The sequence below is a fragment of the Zasmidium cellare genome, assembly GCF_010093935.1.
Source record: "Zasmidium cellare ATCC 36951 unplaced genomic scaffold M409scaffold_7, whole genome shotgun sequence".
NCBI classification, from domain to species: Eukaryota; Fungi; Ascomycota; class Dothideomycetes; order Mycosphaerellales; family Mycosphaerellaceae; genus Zasmidium; species Zasmidium cellare.
Window position 1 is genome coordinate 253,569 of NW_022986951.1, and position 14,998 is coordinate 268,566.

At 52.7% G+C, this 14,998-nt stretch overlaps 6 protein-coding genes across 6 annotated transcripts; 5 read left to right on the forward strand and 1 right to left on the reverse strand.

Moving 5' to 3' along the window:
* Positions 1-170: 170 nt before the first annotated feature.
* On the reverse strand, positions 171-1,815 carry M409DRAFT_51469 (uncharacterized protein; the record flags this gene model as incomplete). Its single annotated transcript, XM_033811814.1, has 2 exons — positions 171-225; positions 284-1,815. 2 exons carry the CDS (start codon positions 1,813-1,815, stop codon positions 171-173), a joined length of 1,587 nt encoding a protein of 528 aa, XP_033671314.1.
* A 2,293-nt stretch (positions 1,816-4,108) lies between these two features.
* On the forward strand, positions 4,109-6,367 carry M409DRAFT_64174 (carbohydrate-binding module family 18; the record flags this gene model as incomplete). Its single annotated transcript, XM_033815949.1, has 2 exons — positions 4,109-4,254; positions 4,306-6,367. The coding sequence occupies 2 exons, from the start codon at positions 4,109-4,111 to the stop codon at positions 6,365-6,367; spliced, it is 2,208 nt and encodes a 735-aa protein (XP_033671315.1).
* A 199-nt stretch (positions 6,368-6,566) lies between these two features.
* M409DRAFT_19248 (uncharacterized protein) lies at positions 6,567-8,105 on the forward strand (the record flags this gene model as incomplete). The annotated part of the gene is made up of 2 exons (XM_033804846.1): positions 6,567-7,069; positions 7,523-8,105. 2 exons carry the CDS (start codon positions 6,567-6,569, stop codon positions 8,103-8,105), a joined length of 1,086 nt encoding a protein of 361 aa, XP_033671316.1.
* Positions 8,106-8,921: 816 nt separating this feature from the next.
* M409DRAFT_64175 (uncharacterized protein) lies at positions 8,922-11,116 on the forward strand (the record flags this gene model as incomplete). The annotated part of the gene is made up of 5 exons (XM_033815950.1): positions 8,922-9,006; positions 9,070-9,568; positions 9,647-10,229; positions 10,279-10,727; positions 10,864-11,116. The coding sequence occupies 5 exons, from the start codon at positions 8,922-8,924 to the stop codon at positions 11,114-11,116; spliced, it is 1,869 nt and encodes a 622-aa protein (XP_033671317.1).
* Positions 11,117-11,617: 501 nt separating this feature from the next.
* Positions 11,618-12,789, forward strand: M409DRAFT_51472 (uncharacterized protein; the record flags this gene model as incomplete). The annotated part of the gene is made up of 2 exons (XM_033811815.1): positions 11,618-11,879; positions 11,933-12,789. 2 exons carry the CDS (start codon positions 11,618-11,620, stop codon positions 12,787-12,789), a joined length of 1,119 nt encoding a protein of 372 aa, XP_033671318.1.
* A 275-nt stretch (positions 12,790-13,064) lies between these two features.
* M409DRAFT_51473 (uncharacterized protein) lies at positions 13,065-14,916 on the forward strand (the record flags this gene model as incomplete). Its single annotated transcript, XM_033811816.1, has 5 exons — positions 13,065-13,275; positions 13,342-13,500; positions 13,550-13,664; positions 13,715-14,177; positions 14,227-14,916. 5 exons carry the CDS (start codon positions 13,065-13,067, stop codon positions 14,914-14,916), a joined length of 1,638 nt encoding a protein of 545 aa, XP_033671319.1.
* Between the last annotated feature and the right edge of the window lie 82 nt (positions 14,917-14,998).

Below are 14,998 nucleotides of genomic sequence, written 5' to 3' on the forward strand. Positions count from 1 at the left end.
AGTCTTCGCGATGTGCCTTTTCGACAAGATCGCCGACCAATGGGGGAATCATGTAGCAAAAATGAAATTTCAAAAAAAAACCTGGAAACCTTCAACATATACCACTCACTCCCTGCCTATTCTTCAGATACCTTCACGAGTCGTGATCCTCCCTCGAGGCCATCATCCTGCTACGATTCGCCCCTTTCGCGGATGGGGAGGAAGTTGCCTACGATCATCGAAGGGCTGTGAAAGTCGTCAGTATCGGCACCGCAACGGTACGAGAGCTTCAGGTCCAACTCACATATTATGCGTATCCCGCCTAATCGTAAAACTAAAACAACACCTCACCGTCTCCATCGCCTTCCCACCCCCACCACTCCCCTTGACAGGCGAAGAATTCCCCGCGACGGGCCTCTTCAACGAACAGCTCGTCAGAATCGCCTTTTGGGACTGATCGAACGCGATCGCGCCGAACTTCTCCCAGTAGCTGACCAGACTGTCCTCGGCGATGATCTCGTGGATCGCGAGCTTGCCGTCGCGGAACTTGTCGAGGGGCACGCGGATCAGTTCGGCCATTTCGGTGTTGCCGCGGAAGATCTCGCCGGTGCGCCGCCAGCAGCAGGCGGGGATGGCCATGGAGGCGAAGACGCGGTCGTATTCCATCAGGGAGCGTTCGAACCACATTTCGACGAGGACGAGTTGCATGTCGGTGAGGCTTTGCATGGCTTCGCGGAATTTGGGGCGGAAGCGGTCGAGTTGTTTGAGGATTCGGAGGGAGGATTCGCGCGAGAGGTGTTTCGACATGTATTGGTTTAGGCGGGCGTAGCCTTTGACGTAGTTGAAGGGTTTGAGCATGCCGGCGTCGTACTTTGCGCGGAGGAGTTTGTGGAGGCGGTTTTCGGCGCTTTCGAGGCCGGCCGGGTCGGCGGCTGTCATGTAGAACTTATCTCGCGCGCGGGAGTCGATGGGGAAGGTGGATGAGGGGCGAGAGATTTCTTGGCCTGCTGCTGTCTGGGAGGGAGCAGCGGGTTGGACCGTGCTTTGTTGGTTAGAAGTTGGTGGGTGCATGTTGTTCGCCGCTAGAGCGTTGAGTGGGGATGTGCTTAGAAGAGGGTCGTTAAACAGAGCTTGCGCATCGTCGTTGTTGTACAGGCCGCCGTCGTCGATGAGAGATGAGGAGAGGAAGTCGTTGAGCAGATTGTACTCGTTGTTCACCTCGCTCGTATTGAACATGTAGTTCGGATGTAGGTGATGCATGTCCTGGAATTGATTCGGCACACCGTTATTGTTCCAATCCAGATTCTGTACCAGGTTACTGGAATTGCCTGAGTTGGGGATAGGCTGTTTTAGCCGCGAAGGCGATAGAGGTGTTGGCTGGACGAGTTGAGGCCCCACTGTGCCATTGATTGCTCCCATTGCCATGTCCCCGTTCTGCGCGTACTGAACGTCACCATTCAAAGTCACTCCAGCCTTCCCGTCTGCTCCCATGACCTCCCCCGGTGCTGGCGCAATATCTGCCACGCCGGCCTCGCTCTTGCTCCTCTTGGGCGGTTCTCGTGGTTCGTCGTGACATAAATGACCAATGTCACGCTTGACACATCGCGCGCATGGTCTCTCCAGATCGCAAGTCATATGCGATCGTCGACAATAGACGCAGGCGTGGTTCACTTTTCTCCTCTTCTTCTTGCCTTCGCCATTCTCTTGCGCCGCCGCCTCGGAGCTCTTCCTCTTGGGCGGCGCTCCTCCATCTTTCGCAGCGGGTGAATTGTTCTTCAGCTTCGCGTCGTCGTTCGTAGACGTCTTGCGCTCCTTGTCGCCCGCCGAGGGAGTCATATCGAAGAGGGTACGCGATCCAGGATGACGAGTTCCGCTCGTGCGGTGCGGTAGAAGGTCGTAGGTGTAGCAATATAACTGTCGCTCGATCGTACACGTCAATGTCTCCCCGGAGTATCGTTTTCAGGCTGATCGGCAGACCCCATGGAGTGTGTGTAACGATGTGAGGTGGGCAAATGGGAAGGCTGAGGGTCGTGTGGAGTCAGCAGCAGCTCCCATGTGCTCCGCCGAGCGGGGCTGAACTCGGCAGCCCTTGCCGAAGCGAATCTCTCCAGAGTCTTGGCGTTGACTTCAGCTCTTCTACCGGTAGTGCAACCGATAGTGGACGGATTGGCACACGAAAGGAATGTCATTGGAATGACATTGGAATGCCATCAGAACCTACCAAAACTAATTCCACAAACGCAATGAGCGCGATCATTAAGTCTCATCGAGCTGAGCACGACCAATCATTGGAAGCACAATCGTGCCCAAGATGTTGCCCATCATACTGCCCAGACAAGCGGACATCGACTTGCATAAAACAAAGATCAACGGATCTTGACGGTCGAATCACTCTTCATGGGCTCGATGAATCTCATGGAGCTATAGACCTCACGAAGCCATGTCGTGTCAGGGCCGAAGTCTTGTTACCTTTTGCACACAAGAACTTCACACTAACACACAGTGCGTTTGCCACGGACGTCGAATACTTGAAAATAACAGTGACTTCGACAAGACGACCGGCCTCAAAGATCCTCGAGATGTTTTGCCAAGGGATGTATCTTGCAGTAAACAAACGACATCCGAGTCTGAGTTGCCGCATGTTCACACATTGATACTCTCGACTTCACCGTCTTCCTGGATACCAATATCTGGCTCAAGATACATGCTACACCAATTCAAAACCGACAGCGAATTGTGATTAATGGCGGCAGCGGTTACAAGACTTTGGTGGACAGTCAGCAAGATCCAGGAACGTTACGCCAATGAGACGGCGAAAAAGAACGTAAAGCCGATCTACCTGGAAATCATGACCAAGCAAATGTTCGATACCTTGGCAGCAGAGAAAAGGGAACGGCATGCTAGGTTTGCGGAGGGCCTTCAGGCGCGGGGTGGTCGTCCAACGCCGGTGCTGGGAAAGAGGGGTTTGACCCATTATGCACGCGATAATCTCGAGAGCACATACTTACTCTGGCATGGTTCTGTAATGTCTAATCATCTATATCCTTCCTTTCCCATCCGCTATGCAATATCATCTGTACCGTGGCACTTCAATGGATCTGGCTAGAGTACGATCAAGATTGATGTTTCTTTCAGGGTGCTGCTTCTGTCGAGCGCCAACGATCAAAATAGGTACCTAGAGTCCCGCTGCGCAGCTGTGAAACTTCTTGAGAATGTTGTTAAAGATTCTTGTTGTCTCATGTCTTCGTTGAAGGGGACGTGGCTATTGTTGCCAGGAGATCTCGGCTCCACTTGCCGTTCCAACGACTTCACCTGGGATTGAACCTCACCCGCCCTCCAAGTCTTCTCCTTTCACATTCTCACATATGAATTGAGGAATCGCGATAGCACTCTGTTCCAACACGATCCTTGACTCGAAAACGGCACCGTACCATACGTGATATCCAGACGTTCCACGGCAGCCAACTCGGCAAAGGGCACACCAGATGGGAACGCGCGCGGTGTGAAAAGAGCTTGGGAGCAAACGAACAACTCGCTATTCGACAAATTGTGGACGCACATTGGGATCGATAGACCATGGAGATAATGTTTCCGGGAATGGAACCCTCCTCTTCCCGCCCAAAGTGGAACTTCCCCATGTTCCCATGGATCGAAAGCTATCCGCTCATTTGAAGCTTCAATGGAGTGCGCGGTAGCTTCTGCGAATAGAGAAGTGGTGGCTCTCTGTGTTCTACTTTTGGACCGAAGAACGAGAATAGGGGCAGCAAGGCGCTGGTGATGGATGCGTAACGCGACAAGATGTGCAAAGTCCACGCTTGGTGCGCACGCCGTGTTCGGGATTAGAGGATGCCAGTCGGAATACAACATTGCAGTGAATGTTGACATGTGCGTAAAATGCTATAGTAAGTGCCAAATCTGGCAGGAGATCACCTGACTTCTGTCACTGTTTGCTTCATGCGTTCACCCGTTCGCTTTTGTTGTGGCTTGCATCATCCTATTGCGCAGCATCTCATTTTTAATTTCTCCTCGACCCTCGTTCTGCACTTCGACCGCAACGGTTGGATCATACTCTCTTTAGCATCGCTCACACACAGATCTTGACGGCTTGGATACTGCGATGCGACCAAATATGAAGTCCGTCGCCGTCTTCACGATTCTCCTAGCGACGCAAGCATGCGCCAACATCCTGTTCCCATTCGTCCAGCCGACCTGCGACTTCAGTCTGTCGAAGCATCAGGGCTGCTTGAGCGGGCAGATATGTATTGCCAACAACACGTAAGTGCCTCGAGAGCTCATTCACACATTCAATTGCTGATCTATGAGCAGGTGTATTCCGGCAAAGCGTGTTGCAGACCTCCAACTTCGAGACTCTGCTCCTCGACCTGACGGCAGATGTGGCAAAGACTTCGATGGAGCGACCTGCGATCCAGAGGGCGAGTACGGCGGATGCTGCAGTCAGTATGGATTCTGCGGGAAAAAGGAGGGCCACTGCTTGAAGAGCAACGGATGCCAGAGTGGCTGCGACGAAGATGGAGGCGACTTGCCACCTACCTCGACCACTGTCCCCGACTCGAGTGGTGCACAGTCGAGCGAACCAGTGATGGGCTCCCCCACTGCTGCACCCGACGGCGATGGCCCTGCTACCACCGACGGGACTTGTGGCGCGGAAAACGGCGGCACTATCTGTGGCGACTGGCCTCGAGGCAGCTGCTGTTCTATGTATGGCTTCTGCGGCAACTCTTCGACTCACTGTGGCGAAGGCTGCCAGTCTGGCCCATGCGACCAAGAGCCTACAACCCCAGCTCCAGGTCCGAAGCCCGCGATGGCCAACGCCAATCCTGGCACATTGAAAGTCGTGGGAGACTCTGGAGTTCCGGCAATGCACGCTGGTCTCTTGCCGAATGGTCGAGTCATTTTCTTGGACAAGGTAGAGGACTACTCGAAGCTCAACTTGTCGAATGGCCACTATGCATACAGCTCGGAGTACGATCCTGCAACAAACGAGGTGGTTCCCTTGGCTTACAACACGAACGCTTTTTGTGCTGGTGGCATCTTTCTTGCCAATGGAACCTTTATGTCCATCGGTGGCAATGGTCCGCTCGTCGACATCGACGACAGCGTTGGAGACGGCTTCGCAGGTCTGCGATGGCTGACTCGGTCAATCGATGACGACTCACTCAATGGGCAAGATTGGATCGAGACGAACGACAAGCTCGACACGAAGCGCTGGTATGCAAGTGCGCAGACTATGCCAGACGGAACGATCTTTGTCGCCTCAGGCAGCTTGAACGGCTTGGATCCGAGAGTGCGTGCTAACAACAACCCTACGTACGAGATACTCAACCGAGATGGCATCTCCAACGGCGAGTCGATTCCGATGGACATACTCTACAAAGCCGACGCCTATTATATGTATCCGTTCATCCACCTTCTCAACGACGGTACACTCTTCGTCTTTGTGTCGAGATTCTCGGAGATCTTCGACGTGGGCAAGAACGAGACCGTGAAGACTTTCGACGAGCTTTCTGGCACCTACCGCACATATCCCAATACTGGTGGATCTGTGCTACTTCCTCTGTCTTCCGCCAATGGCTGGCATGCAGATGTCATCATCTGCGGCGGAGGATCATATCAGGACATCACGTCTCCGACGGACCCTTCCTGCGGCAGAATCCGTCCACAACAGGAGGATGCCAAGTGGGAGATGGACAGCATGCCGCAAGGCCGAGGCATGGTGGAGGGTACCCTCCTGCCCGACGGCAGCGCCGTCTGGGTCAACGGAGCCAACCTAGGAGCTCAAGGATTCGAACTGGCAGAAGATCCGACACTGGAAGTTCTCATCTACGAGCCTGCTGCCGAGCTGGGAAAGAGATGGACGACTGGGCCGAAGAGCGACATCCCACGCCTTTATCACTCGGTCGCCCTTCTGCTTCTCGATGGCACTCTCATGATAGCAGGAAGCAATCCTGTGCAGATGCCAAAGCTGGAACCCGATGCCGAGGACCCGTACGCCACGGAGTTCAGGGTCGAGATCTATACGCCTCCATACCTTTCCGGCGACGATGCCAACCGTCGACCCACGGACATTGTGCTTTCGACTCTTGACCTCAAGTCTGATTCATCGACGTTCGATGTCACCTTCAACGCCCCTGAAGGCGCAAAGGAGGTCAAGTTGGCACTGTACCACGGCGGATTCGTCACGCATTCTCTGCACATGGGCCATAGGATGCTGTTCCTCGATACTGAGGGCTTCAAGTCTGGAGAGAAAGAGCAGAAGATTACGGTTACGACGCCACCGAACAGCAATGTGGCACCGCCGGGGCCCTATATGGTATATGTGGTGGTAGATGGTGTTCCTGGCGTTGGACAGTTCGTCATGGTCTCGTAGGATGGAGCTTGATCCGCGTAAAGGCTGGAGGAGTCGTATTCCCTCGCGAATCGGTCTGTAGGAGCGAAGGCATTCTTACGTCATGAACTTCAGCTTACATAGTTTTGAGAGGAAGAGAAAAAGTTCATGACCTCTGTTTCTAAACGTAAGTTCTGTTTCAAAAGATCGTTACTATCAGAACAGAAGACTACTACCCACGATGGAACGACTCCTCGCCCAAGACGCCGTCCAGCGCCTCATCATCTCCTTCAACACATTTGAAGACCAGCTCGACTTCAACCTCTTACACTCTTGTATACCCCCAGGCCAAAAATTCACCCTCGACCTGTCCGAGAACCTCCCAGGAACATCCGCTAGACAACTCACCGCCGACGATTTCTGGTCGGAGGTCAAGAGCAGCATCCCTGGCTTCACCGCCACGCACCATCAACTCGGCCCTATCCAATTCGATTTCCACGACGAGACGTTGAAGAAGGTCACCGCTCGTACGAACGTCACGGCGACGTATTCTTTGCAGGAAGAGAACGGAAGTGTTGAGGCGGTCGTTGTGAAGGGGTTGCAAGTTGTGGATGCTGAGGAGGTGGAGGGGCGGTGGGTGCTTCGTGGGATGAAGGTTGTGAGGGGTGTGCCGTTGGAGAATGTTCATCTTTTTGGGGTTGCGGTGGAGAGAGTGCAGAAGGGGGTTGGGAGGGTTTTGAAGGGGTGAGTTTAGTTGGGTGACATGCTATGTTGAAGCGGCGGGAACGTAGCAAGTGCAAGGGCTGCTATGTTAGCGAATTTGTCAGGGATCTTGAAGACAATCATATGCATGGGCAAGATTTCTTTCATGAACTCACATGTTGGCAAGCAGACTACTTCCACCCATGTACACGATCACGTGCTGGCGCGTCTTAGCGTGCACCGGCGTAAACTCTAAAGTGAATCCTCTGTGAATCTCCTGACCTCACAACAGTCCAGCCCAATGGCACTGTCAATCACGAACCCCATACGCTGCGTGCAGCTCGCCGCAAAAGCTTCACCTATACAATGGCAGACGGCAACCCCGCCGCTTCGATTGTGGAGAGCCCAATATTTGAACTCTGGCCTCAGTCGACCTAGCTACGTCGAGTCTCATAGATACGTTTCTCGATCCGCTGCGCTCTTACAAAAAGGAAGACGAAAGCCTTTATCAGAAGGTTCTGGACCTTTCAAGAAGCCACCACGAAAATCTACTACACTCAAGGCTTGGGAACAAGAGGTAGACTACGATCAAGAGAGGCGATGGACGGAGAAAGAGATGCAGATCGAGAACAACATGCGGAGACTGATAGAAGACGGGCAATCTCGTTCCGATAAAGACCCTCACGATGAGTACATCCGTGAGCAGAGAGCCGAACGTCTGGCAGCCGACCTGGCGGTCGTGCAGACTAGAAGGGGGCTGTGGGACGCGATGTCGGCGTGCAGGGAGCTGGCGGACACAACCAAGTTTGCCAAAGCCGGCGACGATGAGAAGCTTCGACTGATCCTTCGCGTAACTGATGCGATGGACGATTTGTGGTTCGCTGAAGTCAAAGCTTGGAGGCTGTGTGCATTCGCTCCCCTCTCCAACGTAGGGCTTTTAGAGAAGGCTTGGAACAGTTTTTGCATCGTGCTAAAGACAGGCTTGTATGTGCCTGTTAGACTGCCACTCGTTCCTGCTGTGGCATTGGTGAGGTGGATCAAGTCTATGGAATACAAAAACGAGGGCAAGAAGCGATGAAGACGATCGACTGGTGAAGGCTCCGATGCCAGATAACAATCTAGGAGAGTGAACTGGCTTGGACTCTTGTCCAGCAGCTACGAAATCTGGGAAACCCACTGTGAACAGGGTTGGATGCTCAGATTCACCTTCATTACAGTACTTCACTGCTTACGTTTTGTTCAATCATTCCAGGATGTCTCCATCCCATCGCTCTTCGCTCAGAGCACCGGCCAATTCCACCTCGGATCGCTGGCTGGACCGAATGTGCGGCATTTAAGAGTGACCGGTGAAGTCACTTTGCGCGTTGTCTGGCCCTGCACCGTAGCATATCTGATGCTTGGACACCCGAGCCTATCACAGAAGACGATAGGACCATATCTGGGCGCAGCAAGAAGCACAAGAAAACATATACGCTAGTTGCATGTACTGCAATGAGAACCTATCGCAATTATTCTGGCTACAGTCCCTGGTGCTGATGTTGTACCTATGCCTCAACTTGGAGAGCTAAATCGCGCTGCTAAAGTTCACGACATGATCTTCAGCCTTCCGAACAATCACGAATCGCCCTTATCTTTACTAGGGTGCAGAATACGAGGTCGTAGAGTGTGACGTGCTGTTAATACGAGAAGTCGCCACACCCGATCTGTAAGGTGACTTCCAACTGCTGCAGACCCAATCCAGACTTGGCTTGAGAAAAGAGAAACACGAGTTCTCTGGTGCCTGACATGGACAAGATTGCAAAGATAACGGAAGAATTGAGTCCTCTGACCGAGAATTGGCTAATGTCGTTTTGAAAGGAAAAGCAGAAACCGTCCGTTTGATGACGGTAGATATATGTCTGCACGGTGCACAGACTCTGACGAATGCTGGCAATCGCTTGCCTGCACTTCGCTCACACAAGCATTTCCAATGCTCTTCGGTGTTCTGCTTCTACTCTTTCTGAGTGATATCTCAGGCAGGTGCTTTGCGATTGCTCGTGCAGTCCCACTAGACGCAATATCCTTTGTCGTCCACGAGAAACGATCAACATCCGATTCGGGATGGACCCGGTCTCGTCGCGTCGAGCCAAGCGTCCTCCTCGCTGTCCGCATCGGTCTCGTTCAGAGCAACCTCCATTTAGGAGAAGAGCTGGTTCAGCAGATCGCGGATCCTTCTTCTCCACGGTTTGGAAAGCACCTGGCTAAGAGGGAGGTCGATGAGCTCTTCGCTCCGGCTCCAGACACCATTACAAGTGTGAAAACATGGCTTATGAAGAGCGGCATTCACGATGCGCGAATTGGGCTGACGCAATCGAACGGATGGATCGCTTTCGATGCACGAGCCGACGAAATCGAGGATTTACTGGACACTGAGTATTTCTGGTACGAGCACATTCCGAGTGGGGACCTTACAGTCGGTTGTGAGAATTACAGCATTCCGGAGGGCCTTCAGACACACATCGATTACATCAAGCCTGGTATAAATCTACACGCCCCGGAAAAGTTGAGCAGTGCCAAGGCAAAGAAGTCACCTTCAAAGCGATAGATCAAAGAGGATCTCGTTGCGCCATTCAAGCCAAGACCAAACGATACCACTACCTGTGACAAGGCGATAACTCCAGCCTGCATTCGAGCACTGTACAAGATTCCCATCAACCGTTTAAAGGACCCCAGCAACGCCTTGGGAATCTTCGAGAATGGCGACTTTTATGCACAGGAGGACTTGGACCGGTTTTTCGCTGAGTTTGAGCCTCGAGTGGTAAATGGAACGCATCCCGAGTTAGCATCGATAGACGGTGGCAAGGCCCCAAAGCCACCTGCTCAAGCTGATGGCGAATCTGACCTAGACTTTGAGCTTGCCCTTCCACTGATCTATCCACAAAAGGTCGTCTTGTATCAAACGAATGACGACCAATATACCGTCAGTGGCGCCGGTGGCTTATTCAACACATTCCTCGACGCCATCGATGGCTCATATTGCGGCTACTCTGCATTTGGACAGACAGGCGACGACCCAAACTTCGACGATGAATACCCAGACAAGACAAACCCGGGAGGCTTTCAAGGTCAACGACAATGCGGAGTTTTCAAGCCAACGAATGTAATTTCCATCTCGTATAGCAAGCAAGAGGCCGACTTGCCGTATTACTATCAACAGAGACAGGTGAGTAAGTACAGATTTGTCGAGCCGAATGACGAGCTGATATCGTAAGTGCAATGAATTTATGAAGCTCGCGCTTCAAGGGCACACGATCCTAGTCGCATCGGGAGACTATGGCGTCTCAGGTCGCAGCTATGATCCAGAACCGAATGGCTGTCTGGGTCACTCACATACCGTCTTCAACCCAGGGTTCCCCAGTTGTCCGTATGTCACCACAGTTGGAGCAACGCAGGTCGCTCCCGGGAAGACATACCATGACCCAGAGGTCGCTGCGTACGATCCTAGTCACGATGGTACATCCTCAGCCTTCAGTAGCGGCGGTGGGTTCAGCAACATATTCAGTATACCCGACTACCAGCGCAGTGCGTTGCAACGCTACTTTGCCGATCACGACCCTGGCTATAGCCATTACTCGGCCTTGCACGATGCCACACACAATACTACGACAGTGATTGGAGCCAACGGAGGGCTTTACAATCGATTCGGCAGAGGCATGCCAGAGTGAGCAAGTCGAAATAAGCCTGGCCACTTCACGGTAATTGATGTTTTGTAGCATATCCGCGAATGGCCAAAATGTTGCGACCTACATCGACATCAACTATACAAACGGCGGATACGGCCTCAGCGAAGGCACCAGCGCCTCTACTCCCATCGTTGCCTCGATCATCAACAACATCAACGAACAGCGCCTCGCGACAAACAAAGCACCCATTGGATTCTTAAACCACATCATCTACGCCAATCCTGGAGTCTTCAATGATATCACTGCGGGCTCGAACCCAGGCTGTGGTGTCGACGGGTTCCATGCGGTCTCTGGGTGGGATCCAGTCACGGGCCTTGGGACACCAGATTACCCCAAGCTCTCGAACCTACTGCTGAACCTGCCATGAGGAATGACTGCGTCCTGACGGCTGTTGGATAATATGCGAGGAGTAGACGGCCGGTGCAGGCGACCCTGGTTTGTGGGTGCTACTTTTCCATCGCCTCGAAACATCTGAAAGAGCCGAGGATCACAATGACACCCTGGTATTGGGTTTCGCAAAGACGCAGGTGGTGGAGCTGAATAGGTTGAGTTCAAGGCAATCCGACTTAGTCCATTGCAATCGATCTTGCACTTCAGCCTCAACTATGAGTACGAGAAATCACGAGACTGCTTGCCAAGTGATCTAGTCCTCACGATATGTTGTTGAATTCCTCGATTGAAGATGTTCGAAGAAGCATCGTCTTGGCTGCGGACTGCTTTCAGGCTAAACTTTCATCCTTTCGTACGTCGGCAAATGTCGGCCCTCGTGAACTTCACACTTGAAGTGGGTACACACTTACCTACATATACTTAGACTTCTGCTCTGCGTTTGACTTTGTACTCATTGGGACTATCTACTTCCTTCAGCATGTCTCCCATCGCCATTTCAGGTACCAAGACCCACAGCATTGCCTGCATACCCGCAGACGGCATTGGCCCTGAAGTCATCGATGCGGGAGTCGAAGTCTTGAAGACTTTGAGCAATGCATCAGGATCTTTCAAGTTGAACTTTGAAAACTACGACTGGAGCTCAGAAAGGTACAAGAAGACCGGCAAGTACATTCCGGATGGTGGACTGGACAGTCTAAAGAAGCACGATGCCATTCTGTTCGGCGCTGTTGGTGCTCCAGGTATGCATAGATAGCTCTTCGCCACACAAGATCGTTCACTAAAAAGTTCACAGACGTGCCCGATCACATCTCTCTCTGGGGACTGCGGCTAGCAATTTGCCAACCCCTCCAGCAATACGCCAATGTCCGTCCGACTCGTATCCTTCGCGGCACCGAGTCGCCACTTCGAAAGGCCTCGCCTGGAGATCTTGATTGGGTCATCATTCGCGAGAACTCCGAAGGCGAATACGCTGGCCAAGGTGGACGCTCGCATATTGGCCAGCCATGGGAGACTTCGACGGAAGTGTCTATTTTCACACGACACTGCGTCGAACGTCTCATTCGTTTCGCCTTCCAAACAGCGCAATCTAGGCCAAGGAAGCATTTGACCGTTGTGACCAAATCTAATGCACAGCGAAATGGTATGGTGATGTGGGACGAGGTTGCAGCTCTTGTGGCAAAAGACTTCCCAGATGTGACTGTGGAGAAGATGCTCGTCGATGCCATGACCTGCCGCATGGTTCTTCAGCCTCAGTCACTGGAAACCATAGTCGCCACAAACCTCCACGCAGACATCCTCTCAGACCTCGCAGCTGCTTTGGCTGGCTCCATTGGGATTGCGCCGACTAGCAACCTTGATCCGACGAGACAGAACCCGAGCATGTTTGAGCCGATTCATGGCAGTGCGTTCGACATCACGGGCAAAGGAGTCGCGAACCCCGTAGGCACCTTCTGGACTGCGGCGGAGATGATCAGATGGCTGGGCGAGGATGAAGCTGCGAAGACCTTAATGCAGGCGGTCGAGAAGGTCTGTGAGAATGGAGTCTTGACGAGAGACTTGGGCGGCAAGGCTGGGACTAAGGAGGTCACAGAGGCTGTCTGTGCTGAGATCCAGAGGATCTACGGGAAAGATGGCAAGAATAATGCATAGATCGATGTAGCGGTTGAGACTTACAACGATAGCTAGATACGGCCAAGACTTTATAGACTTCGAAAAGTGCTTCTTACGCCTTTCACCTGCGCTGGCAATTAGCTATGATTGATTGCTCAATATAACATACAGAGGGAGACCTCGTGCCAAGCAAAGTCATGCACTCAACCGAGTGCAGCCGAGAAGGATTCAGCGTTCCCCAGGTGAGCTGTGACTCTTCAACGCCATCTACGATCAACAACAACCCGCCTCTTGATACACTTGCACTAATAATAATGGCGCCAGCATCACCACAAGCCCCCAATGCCATCGAGCTCCGAGAGCTTCCGCAGACCACTGATGGCCCCGCTCAAGAAGAGAACACCGAGGACGACGACTACCCGTCCAAGTGGAAGCTAGTTACCATCACGATAGGTCTCTGTCTCAGCATCTTTCTCGCGGCGCTCGACTCTACTATCATCGCTCAAGCCATACCTGCTCTGACAGGTAAGTATTCCACGAGATCAACCCAATCTGTCAATATGTTTTCGGCAAGTCTAATCTTGGTCCCAGATCAATTTGGCAGCATCTCCAACATAGCCTGGTACGGCACTGCGTACAATATCACAAACACCGCTTTCCAGTCTGCTTGGGGCAAGGCTTATAAGTACTGGAAGTTGAAGCCCGTCTACCTCAGTGCAATCGTTGTGTTCGAGGTAGGAAACATCATCTGTAAGTCCGTTAATCTCGTCGGGCTATACCACATCTCATTAAATTCCAGGTGCCGCTGCACAGAGTAGCAATGTTGTGGTATTTGGTCGAGTGGTGGCGGGAATTGGAGGTGGAGGCATAATGACAGGAAGTTTTATCATCATTGCCTTCACAGCGAAGCCTCAGTATGCCCATACGATTCCATCTCTTGCCCTCGGTTGGCTAACTACTGCAGATACCGCGCTGCCTACATGGGCGTCCTAGGCGTTACCTTCGGCTGTGCCAGCGTCGTCGGTCCACTGCTGGGCGGCGCTCTCGTAGATTACCTCAACTGGAGATGGGTCTTCTTGGTTTTCCTGCCGATCGGTGCCGTCGCCGCGGGTATCATGGGCTTCTTCTTCTCACAGCCTCGGGCCGTCGTACCACAAGAAGCGAAGCTGCCTGAGAAGCTCCTCAACATGGACCTCAACGGCGGTGTGCTTGTGGCTGGATCTATTTCCTGCTTCATCCTCGCGATGCATTACTCTAAGCCTCACGTTTGGGGTAGTGCCCAGGTTGTTGGGAGCCTTGTTGGGTTTGCTGGACTTGCAATCTTGTTTGTGGTGAATGAGAAGTTTATGGGCTCGAAGGCCATGATTCAGGCACATCTACTGAAGAAGTTCAGCATCGTCACGAACTCCCTCTTCCTGACGTTTGTGGTGAGTTCTACTGGGTTAAGTGAGCGGGCTTCTACTGACACTTTTGAAGGCTGGGCTATACTTCCCGCTCCTATTCATATTGCCCATCGAGTTCCAATCTGTCCACAACAACAGTGCTTCTGAAAGTGGAGTGCGTCTGATCCCTTTGGTTCTGGGCATCAGCATCTTTACAATGGTTTCCAACGGAGCCCTGACCTGGTGGAGGCACTACTCGCCTTTGCTCGTCGTAGGGGCAGTAGCTGGCACCGCCGGCGTATCTCTGATCTATAGCCTCGACGCTACCGCATCCAGCGGCACATGGACGGGATTGCTCATCGTCACTGCGATTGGTATCGGCTTGTCGCTGCAGATACCAATGATTGCCAACCAAGCAGCGGTGGGGGCGGCAGACATACCGGCAGCAACCAGCCTTACACTTTTCATGGAGAACATCGGGACCTCTCTATTCGTGGCTGCAGGCGAGGCTGCCTTCACCAACGGTCTGATCTCTGGCGTGCAAAGTCGACTGCCGAGCGTCGATCCATCAACCATCGTTAACGCTGGAGTCACGCAACTGCGAACTCGCTTCTCCGCGACCGAACTGCCTGCTATCCTAGCGGCCTACCTCGAAGGCTGTCAGATCAGCCACGTTGTATCCGTTGCGTGTGGAAGCGCGGCAACGCTTATGGCTCTGACAAGTGCGGCCCCTGGAACGAAACAGGGGCTTCAGAACTGGTGGAAGAAGAGCCACTCACGCTGAGCATGCTTGGGTATTCGTACAAGTCGTAAGATCTATTACACATCTAAATTACCGTATTGCTAATGTACATCCTCAATACTTC